Raw genomic sequence first — 9,709 nt, 5'->3', positions numbered from 1 at the left:
AGCCCTCCTCCGAGCCTTCCCCAGACTCCAGGACTGGCCCAGGTTCCCCCCACAACCTCCTCACTGTCCGAATCAGCTGTCAGCTCTGCTGACGGGCCACAACAGGTTAACCCAGGACCACAGGATGGGACTGGGGAAGATATTCTGTTGATTAGTTTTCGTCGCGTTCCTGAAAGCTCCCAGGACATGGGAATTCTCTGAAGAATCTTTTCTATAATCCTGTGCTTCGGAAGAAATGCAAAGCGATAAATTTTTTTATTAAAAAAGGGAAAATGCCAAGGGGTAAAATTGTTATTAAAAAAAAAGGAAAAATGCAAAGGGGTAAAGTTATTATTAAAAATGGAAAAATGTGGAATAATAAGAGCTAGACTCGTCTAGTGAAGAAGGCATCAGAATAGAAAGCAGGAAACAAGAAAGTTGGCTGGGTGACCTTGAGCCAATCACCAGGAGACGATGAGTTCTAGTCCTGCCTTAGGCATGAAAGCTGGATGAGTGACTTTGAACCAATCCCTTTCCCTCAACCCAGCTCACCTCACAGGGTTGTTGTTGCGAGAAAATTACGTACGTGTCTTGGATATGTTTACCTCCCTGAGTTATTGCTAAACATTAATAAAGCCAGGATAGTTAGTTAGTTAGTTAGTTAGTTAGTTAATTAGGTAGGTAGGTAGGTAGGTAGGTAGAAGATAGATAGATAGTTAGATAGAGAGAGAAAGGAAGAAAGAAAGAAAGATAAGATAGATAGATAGATAGATAGATAGATAGATGATAGATAGATAGAAGATGATAGATAGATAGATAGATGATAGATAGATAGATAGATAGATAGATAGATAGATAGATAGATAGAAGCTAGATAGATGGAAGATAGAAGATAGATAAATAGATAGATAGATAGATAGATAGATAGATAGATAGATAGATAGATAGATAGATAGATAGATAGATAGATAAAGAAAGATAGATAGATAGATAGATAGATAGATAGATGGAAGATATATAGATAGAAAGATAGATAGATGATAGATAGATAGAAGATAGATAGATGATAGATAGATAGATAGAAGATAGATAGATAGATAGATAGATGATAGATAGATAGATAGATAGATGATAGATAGATAGATAGATAGATAGATAGATGATAGATAGATAGAAGATAGATAGATAGATGGAAGATAGAAAATAGATAAATAGATAGATAGATAGATAGATAGATAGATAGATAGATAGAGAAAGGAAGAAAGATAGATAGATAGATAGATAGATAGATAGATAGATGGAAGATAGATAGATGATAGATAGATAGATAGATAGATAGATAGAAGATAGATAGATAGATAGATAGATAGATGATAGATAGATAGATAGATAGAAGATAGATGATAGATAGATAGATAGATAGATAGATAGATAGATAGATAGATAGATAGATAGATAGATAGATAGACAGACAGACAGACAGACAGACAGACAGACAGACAGATAACCGGTAAATAGATATAGGTATTTACCTATTGATATTATTAAAATAATAGATATTATTAAAAATAATATATATATATATATCAAATAAAAATGCAAAGAATTTTAATTATTTTAAAAAAGGAAAAATGCTAAGTGATCAAACATTTTTTTTAAAAAAAATGCAAAGTGTTAAAATTATTCTTTGACAAAAGTAAAACTGCAAAGCAATACAATGATTATTTTTTAAGAAAAGGAAGAACACAGAAGAAAGAGTTTGGAGGGTGTGATGCTTCCTGTCTTCCTTCACCCAGGTGGCAACCAACACCGAAACCACACGCAACGTGGGCAATGCCATCTTGTATGAAACGGTGCTGACGATCATGGGGATACAGTCGACCAGTGGATTGCGGGTACTGTAAAACTGAGCAACGTGCACCAATGCACATCTTAGTGTTTGATTCAAACCAACGCTTCTCTCTTTAGCTTAGCTGGCTCAAACGCAAATCAAGGTTTGTGAGCCTTGCCCTGTGCTGTAAGGATTGTAAGCTTTTTCTAACACCCAGTTCCCTCAGATTTTAGCATCTTCTTCGTAAAATCATGAGTCGGGGAGTTCCACAAACTATCCTTGACTCAATCTGTCAGAGTGTGCACAGTGTAGATGATAGATAGATATAGATAGATAGATGATAGATAGATGATAGATAGATAGATAGATAGATAGATAGATAGATAGATAGATGTTAGATAGATGATAGATAGATGATAGATAGATAGATAGATAGATAGATAGATAGATAGATAGATAGATAGATAGATAGATAGATAGATGATAGATAGGGAAAGAAAAAAAGAGAGAGAGAGACAAATAGAGATAGATAGATAGATAGAGAGAGATAAATAGATAGATAGATAGATAGATAGATAGATGATAGATGATAAATAGGGAAAGAAAAAGAGAGAGAGAGAGAGACAAATAGAGATAGATAGATAGATAGATAGATAGAGAGAGAGATAAATAGATAGATAGATAGAGAGAGAGAGATAGACAGAGACAGAGACACAGAGAGAGAGTGAGAGAGAGATAAAGAGAGAGAGAGAGGGAGTGATAGATAGATAGATAGATAGATAGATGATAGATAGATGGATAGATAGATAGATAGATAGATGATAGGGAAAGAAAAAGAGAGAGAGAGAAATAGAGATAGATAGAGAGAGAGAGAGATAAAGAGAGAGAGAGTGAGAGAGTGAGAGAGAGAGACAGAGACACAGAGAGAGAGAGTGAGAGAGAGAGAGATAAAGAGAGAGAGAGTAATAGATAGATAGAGAGATAGATAGATAGATAGATAGATAGAGAGAGAGATAGATAGATAGAGAGATAGATATTTACCATATTTTTCAGACTATAAGATCTACTTTTTTGTCTCCCAAAGGGGGGTAAAAATGTCTGTGCATCTTATATACACCGAATATTGCCAAAGCCCCGCCCACCTGCCGGCCATTTTTTGGCCTCCGCTTGCCCCATTTTCGGGCCTATTTTTGGCCTTTTTCAGGGCTTTTTTTCCATCTGTTTTCTAGATTTTTTAAAAGTCTGTTTTCAAAGGGTTTTTTGGCCCATTTTCAAGGGGTTTTTTGGCCCATTTTCAAGGTTTTTTTAGCCCGTTTTTAAGGCTTTGGGGGCCCATTGTTTTTTGAATAAATGGGCCAAAAATAGCCTCGGAAATGGGCCCAAAAGAAGCCTCACAAATCGGCCAAAAAAGCCTAAAAAATGGACCCAGAAAAGCCTAAAAAAATGGGCTGAGAAATGCCCCCCAAATGGGCTGATAAAAGCCTCAAAATGGGTAGAAAAGGGGCTGGAAAAGGGCAGAAAAAAGTCCTTCCCCAAAGGCCCGAAAATGGGGTGCGTGGAGGCCAAAAATGTTTTTGTTGTTGTTTTCCTCTTCTAAATTTAGGTGCGTCTTATAATCTGAAAAATACGGTACATACTCATACTAGGCAAAACAGAAGAAGTCGCCCTCACATGGCCTCTTTTATATAGACAGCTTCTTAAAGTGACAGTAACCCTTCAGACTCATTCTCATTTCATCATCTCAGTTTACAGCCTTACAGCAGCTGGTCAGCTATTAAAGCATCATTACCTTTACACAACCTGCTTTCCTAATCCCTCCTTTACATCAGATTCATTTTAAGAATTAAAGATATTTCTTGATTATATATTTTTTCCATGCATAGGTTCTGGCGATAAATATCCTTGGGCGTTTTCTCCTTAACAAAGATAGGAATATCAGGTAAAAAAGAAAAGAACATCTAAATTTAAATCCAGATGGGATAAAACTATTCAGGTTGGGGGGATTAAAAGCTCTCCTCCTTATCTGAATGGAATCTTGGAGAGAGATAGGAAGAAAGCACCCTATTGGGTGGTTCTTCGAATTTGGAATTTCATTGAAAGTGAATGAATATTTCCCTAGCAAAAAAAAGAGAAAAGAAAAGAAAGAAGGAAGGAAGGAAAGAAAGAAGGAACAATGAATTTTTGAAAGAATTTAGGAAGGGACAGGAGGGATGGAAACAAGAAAGGAAAGAAGGAGGGAGGGAGGAGGAATGGAAGGAAACAAGGGGATTAGGAGGAAAGGGAGGGAATGAATAAGGGAGGAAGCAGGAAAGGAAGGAAATAAGGGAGTTAGGAAGGAAGGAGAGGGAGGAAGGAAGGAAGAAGAAAGGAGGAAAAGAAAGGAGGGAGGAAGAAAGAAAACAAGGAAAGAAGGAAGGAATTTAGGAAGGAAGGAAGGGAAGGAGGGAGGGAGGAAGGAGGAAACAAGAAAGGAAGGAGGGAGGGAGGGAGGAAGAGAGGGAAGGAAACAAGGGAATTAGGAAGAAAGACAGGGAATAAATAAGGAAGGAAGGAGGGAAGTAAATAAGGGAGGGAGGAAGGAAAGGGAAGAAGGGACAAGGAAGGAAATAAAGAATTTAGGAAGGAAGGAAGGAAGGAAGGAAGGAAGGAAGGATGGGGGAGGGAAGGAGGGAGGGAGGAAAAAGGAAGGAAACAAGGAATTTAGGAAGGAAGGATGGGGGAGGGAGGGAGGGAGGGAGGAAGAGAGGGAAGGAAGGAAACAAGGGAATTAGGAAGAAAGGAGGGTGGAATAAATAAGGAAGGAAATAAGGGAGTTAGGAAGGAATGAGGGAGGAGGAAAGAAGAAAACAAGAAGGAAGGGAGGAAGGAAGAGAGGGAAGGAAGGAAAGAAGGAAAAAAAGAATGGAATGAATAAGGAAGAATGAGGGAAGGAAAGAAGGGAGTTAGGAAGGAAGTTGTTAGATTGGGAAATGGGTAAGCACACACAGGAGTAACAACAGCTCTTTATTGAGTACAACAAGTGAGAACAATCCAGGGAAGATTGAGTCTGACAGCAGCCCTTTTATAGGGAGCGGTCAGACCCTTCGACCAATAGGATTAAACCTCTGTTCCCGCCAGAATAGAGGACCTTGGTGGAAACCACTGTAGTTAGAGCAAGTATCTAACAGAAGGAGAGGGGGAAAGAAAGGAAGGAATGAGAAATGAAGAAAACAAGGAAGGGGGAAGTAGAGAGGGAGGGAGTGAAGGAAGGACGATTAGACAAAAGAGGAAAAAACACAATTTACTCAGCACTTTAGATCCTTAACTCAACAAAAGAGAATTCCTACGTTACGGGAACCCAAACAAAATTAAACATTGTTAAAATTAAACATTGTTTAAACCGAGGTTAGAAGAAGATGTTGGATAGCCATTTGTCTGAAACGGTATAGGGTTTCCGGCCTAGGCAGGGGGTTGGACTAGAAGACCTCCAAGGTCCCTTCCAACTCTGCCATTGTATTGTATTATGGCGGTCTGTCAAGGTTGTTGTAGCTATGGATTCCCGTAGTAGTTGAAGGGAGCGATCTATCAGTCTTCCTCAAACTTAGCAACTTTAAGATACTGTGTGGACTTTAACTCCCAGAATCCTCCAGCCAGTGATGCTGGCTGGGGAATTCTGGGAGTTGAAGTCTACAAGTCTTAAAAACAGCCAGGTTGAAAAACATTGGATCGCATGGTTGCTCCCAGCCAGGATATTCAGCCAATTGTCATTGGCTTTTGAAAGGGTGGGTGGGACTATCTGAAGCCCCACCCCCTTTTACATGTGGACAGTACAGGTTACCCTCGATTTACAACGACAATCAGCACCCCGGGTTTCCATCACGTACTGTAAGCCAGGCAGTTAAGTGATCAAAGAGCTTCATGCCATCGTTGTTAAGTGAGTCACCCAGTCATTAATCACATCTGGCTTCCGCGGTTGACTTGGCTTGCTTAAAAAGCGGTGGTTATTAAGCAAATAGGGGTGCCGTTAAGCAAACACCACGGTCGTTAAGCAAATTCCGTTTTAGCTCAATGGGCATTTTGCACCCAGAATTCCACCAGGGGGCAGCAGAGGAAACGAGATTCAATTCCGCTTGATTCGATTAACGTTGTAATCGACGGGATATTTAGATACGTGGCCCTCACGTCGCTCCAGAAATTGTTGCAAACGGAAAACAACGCTGTCCAGAGACACCGAACCACCGTCCTCGGCTGTCTGACGGATCCCGACTCGACGGTGAAGAGGTGAGCTGAAGGCCCTGCTCTGACTTCGGTTTCTTGAGACAGTAAAAAGCGCACACTTTTCCCACAAAACCCCTCTTTTTATTTCAACGGCTGCGAACTATGTTCATTCACAGCCCTTAGTGAGTCACAAATAGTTTGTAAAGAGTCCGATAGAAGTCTGCCAAAGTCCTTCGGGGTAAGGCTGATAAGCACCCACCTTTATCGTCCTTGAAACGCTGCCAAAGGCCTGATTGGCAATTAGCTGGCAAGGCCACACGGAGCAAAGAGTCAAAACGGAGCTCCAGAATTTAAACCGACCAGAATGAACGAAGTTGCTTCCTGCAAAGGCTCCTCCTTTATGTCTTATGGGAGGAGCCAATCATCTCCAAGCCTTACACCCGAGTCGTCCCTTTTGGCTTAACTGTTCTTGCCTTCGGACAGTTCTGTGCATGCGCGGACTGGGAACAGTCTCCAGCTGTTCCTCTGCCTCGCTGATGTCTGACTCTGGAGGCTTCGGAGGCAGCACATAATTCCCAGATGGCCCCGGCCTCCTCTCTGCCTCCGACGCAGAGCCCTCGTCCGAGCCTTCCCCAGACTCCAGGACTGGCCCATGTTCCTCCCCAACCTCCTCACTCTCCGACTCTACTGCCAGCTCTGCAGGCTTCCAGCGGACACAACAGGCCCAAAGATGGGAGAAAGCTCTAATTTTGATAAATAGAAAACCACATTTCCGATTTATTTATCTTTTTGCTCCCTAGGAGAGCCCTCCAGCTGAGCTTATCCCTGATCAACCACGCTAACATTCGCACGACCACGAAGGAATTGCTGGCCTTCATGGAAAGCAGCGCGCCCGATCTGAAGTCAGAGTGCGCTTCCGGATTGTTCCTGGCTGCCGAGAAGTGAGTCATTCCACCATGGCCCTGCAAGAGGGCGATAGAGAGCAGGACGAACCTATCCAGCTCTGCAGGAATCTTACGAGCTCTCTTCTACCTTTTGACTCCCTTCCATAGCTTTGCGCCCAACAAACGGTGGCACATCGATACCATCCTCCAGATTCTGGTCATGGTGAGAACAAGGATTGGTGCTAGGATCCACTAGGTGGCAGCGGAGAGACGCAGATAATCTCCTGCTGCCCTCTAGAGGTTGCATTTGGTAGTGCAGGCAGGGAAGATTTTCTTATTCGATCTTCCTTTCGCGCCTCTTGGGCGGGGAGGAGAGTGATTAAAGTCAGAGTAAACAAAGAGGATCTTCTGCATGGAGGACAAATGTCACCTACTCCGTTTCTCCTTGGCAGGCGGGCGCCTACATCCGGGATGACGCCGTCCCCAACCTCATCCACCTGATTGGAGGGGCCAAGGAGCTTCATAGTTACGCCGTTCATCAGCTGTACGCCGCAGTGAGCCAAGATATCTCCCAGGTAGGTGACGGTTTCAGCATTTGCATGATATCCTGAGGCCTAAACGAATCCGGCAGCAAAGATTTATCCCCCAAAAATTATGGCTTTGGTTAGTCCTCGATTTATGACCACAACTACAGTTAGTCCTCAGCTTACGACCACACTTACAAAAAGGGGTGGGATTGAAAAATTTGAGCGACCGATTTTATGCCCGGTTGTTGGGTGGGCGTGGCCATGGAGGGCATGGACTACTTAGCCTCCTGCCCCACGGTGGGGGGTGGGGTGGTTTCCACCAGCGGTGGGTTCCGGCTGATGCTACTGCCGGTTTGCTCAGAGACATGCTGTGCATGCTTTGCACACATGCACGCTTCATGCGCACAACTTGCACATGCACAGTACTAGACTAAAAAACAAGATGGCGGCTCCAAGAACCTACTCGGGGGCATGGCAGGCCAAGTTGCTACCTACTCTACTGAACTGGTCTGAATCAGTACGAACCCACCTCTGGTTTTCGCCCTCCCGAGGCTCCGGAGGCTTTCCTCGAGCCTCCGGGAGCACAAAAACGGCCTCCCTTGTGCTCCGGAAGCCCTCCCAGAGTCTCCGCATGGGCCCTGCACTTACCTGGCATGATGAATGGAGACTCCTGGAAGGGGAGGGGCAGGGTGGGTGGGTCCAGTCCTTCCAACTACCGGTTCAGCGAACCACATGCAAAATTAGCAACCGGTTCATCCGAACCGGTCCGAATCGACTGAATCCCACCGCTGCTTACGACCAAATTGGTTAAGTGACTTTTGCCCCATTTGACGCCTTTTCTCGCCACAGTTGTCAAGGGAATCACTGCAGCCGTTCAGTGAGTCGCACGGCTGTTAAGTGAACCTGGACTTTGCTAGTTGGAAGTTCTCAAAAAGGGATCGTGTGACCCCGGGACCCCTGCGACCCATTTTGATCACGTGACTTTGGTGTTCACGGTCGTTTAAGTGTGAAAATCCGATATAAGTCGCTTTTCTCGTCCTCTTGAACGGTCACTCAACGGGCCGTTGTAAGTCGAGGACTACCTGCATTTAAGACAAGTTCCTCTCAGCTCAGGCTTGGTTGGATAGGAGACCAGTATGAGATCCGAGAGGTCTGAGGTGGGCGTGGGAAATCGAAAGAACATTCTGGAAGACACTGCGAGCATCCTAAATACGAGCCAGTTGCCAAGCGTCCGAATTTTGATCACATTGCCATGGATATGCTGCAGTGTAACTGTGAAAAATGATCAAAAGCAGGGATGGGATTCAGCCGATTTTTACCGGTTCGGGTGAACTGGATGCTAATTTTGCATCCGATTCTCCGAACTGGTTGTTGTAAGTACCGGCTGGCCACACCCATCTTGCTCTGCACCTCCCGGGAGTCTCCACGCAGCCTGTTCATCAGGCCATTACCTGGGAGGCTGAAAAACAGGCTTAGCGGAATTTCCAAAGGTTCCAGAAGTCTGGAAACGGGCCCATTTCTGGCTTCCGAAAGGCCTCCGGAGCCCAGGAGAGATCGTTTTCGCCCTCCCGGAGGCTCGCTGAAAGCCTCCAGAGCATGGGGAGGGAGAAAACACCCCCCTGCTGCGAGGAGGCCACGCCCAGCCAGCAACCGGACAGAGAACCGGTTGCAAAAAATTTTCCAACCCATCACTGGTCCGAAGTCGCCGTTTTCAGTGCTGTTATAACTTCAAACAGTCACTAAACAAACGGCCGTAAATCGAGGGCTACCTACAATATCAATATTTCACTTAGGATCATGGTCATTGACCTCTTCACCCCTCTAGTTTTCAGTAACGGTACAATCCATCCAGGACAGGCGATCGAAGCGGTGAATCTGGGGCACCTCCTGGTGCCTGGAGGCCGTACGGGTCTGGATGGGAAGTAACAGACTCAAGCTCAACCCCTCCAAGACGGAGTGGCTGTGGTTACCGGCGCCCCGGTTCAACCAGTGGGTTCCATCACTGGCAATCAGGGGCGAACAGGTTCGTCTGATGTGCCAATTGCATCCCCTATTGGACCGGAACGCCCTTCACACAGTCACCCATGCGCTAGTGACATCCCGACTGGACTATTGTAATGCTCTCTACTTGGGGCTTCCCTTGAGATGCACCCGAAGGCTGCAGTTGGTCCAGAATGCAGCCGCGCGGGCAATTATGGGAGGTACTAGGTACTCTCGTGTAACACCTCTCCTGCGCGGGCTGCACTGGCTGCCTGTGGCTTTTCGGGTGAGTTTCAAGGTGTTGACTATCA

The 9,709-nt window shown here is 44.5% G+C and overlaps 1 protein-coding gene across 1 annotated transcript in view; it reads left to right on the top strand.

The window, feature by feature from the left end:
• The window catches only part of LOC309400627 (AP-1 complex subunit gamma-like 2), a 35,215-nt gene that overhangs the window by 11,071 nt on the left and 14,435 nt on the right, over positions 1–9,709 (top strand). The window contains exons 6-11 of the mRNA XM_081969187.1: positions 1,753–1,874; positions 3,694–3,749; positions 5,957–6,070; positions 6,808–6,948; positions 7,060–7,114; positions 7,344–7,466. Coding sequence (XP_081825313.1) covers positions 1,753–1,874; positions 3,694–3,749; positions 5,957–6,070; positions 6,808–6,948; positions 7,060–7,114; positions 7,344–7,466 — 611 coding nt within the window. The remainder of the gene's footprint in view (positions 1–1,752; positions 1,875–3,693; positions 3,750–5,956; positions 6,071–6,807; positions 6,949–7,059; positions 7,115–7,343; positions 7,467–9,709) is intronic.

Source organism: Natrix helvetica (genome assembly GCF_964273705.1).
Source record: "Natrix helvetica genome assembly, chromosome: W".
Classification (NCBI taxonomy): Eukaryota; Metazoa; Chordata; class Lepidosauria; order Squamata; family Natricidae; genus Natrix; species Natrix helvetica.
Note: the sequence above shows the minus strand (reverse complement) of the source record. Positions and strands in the feature narration are given on the sequence as shown.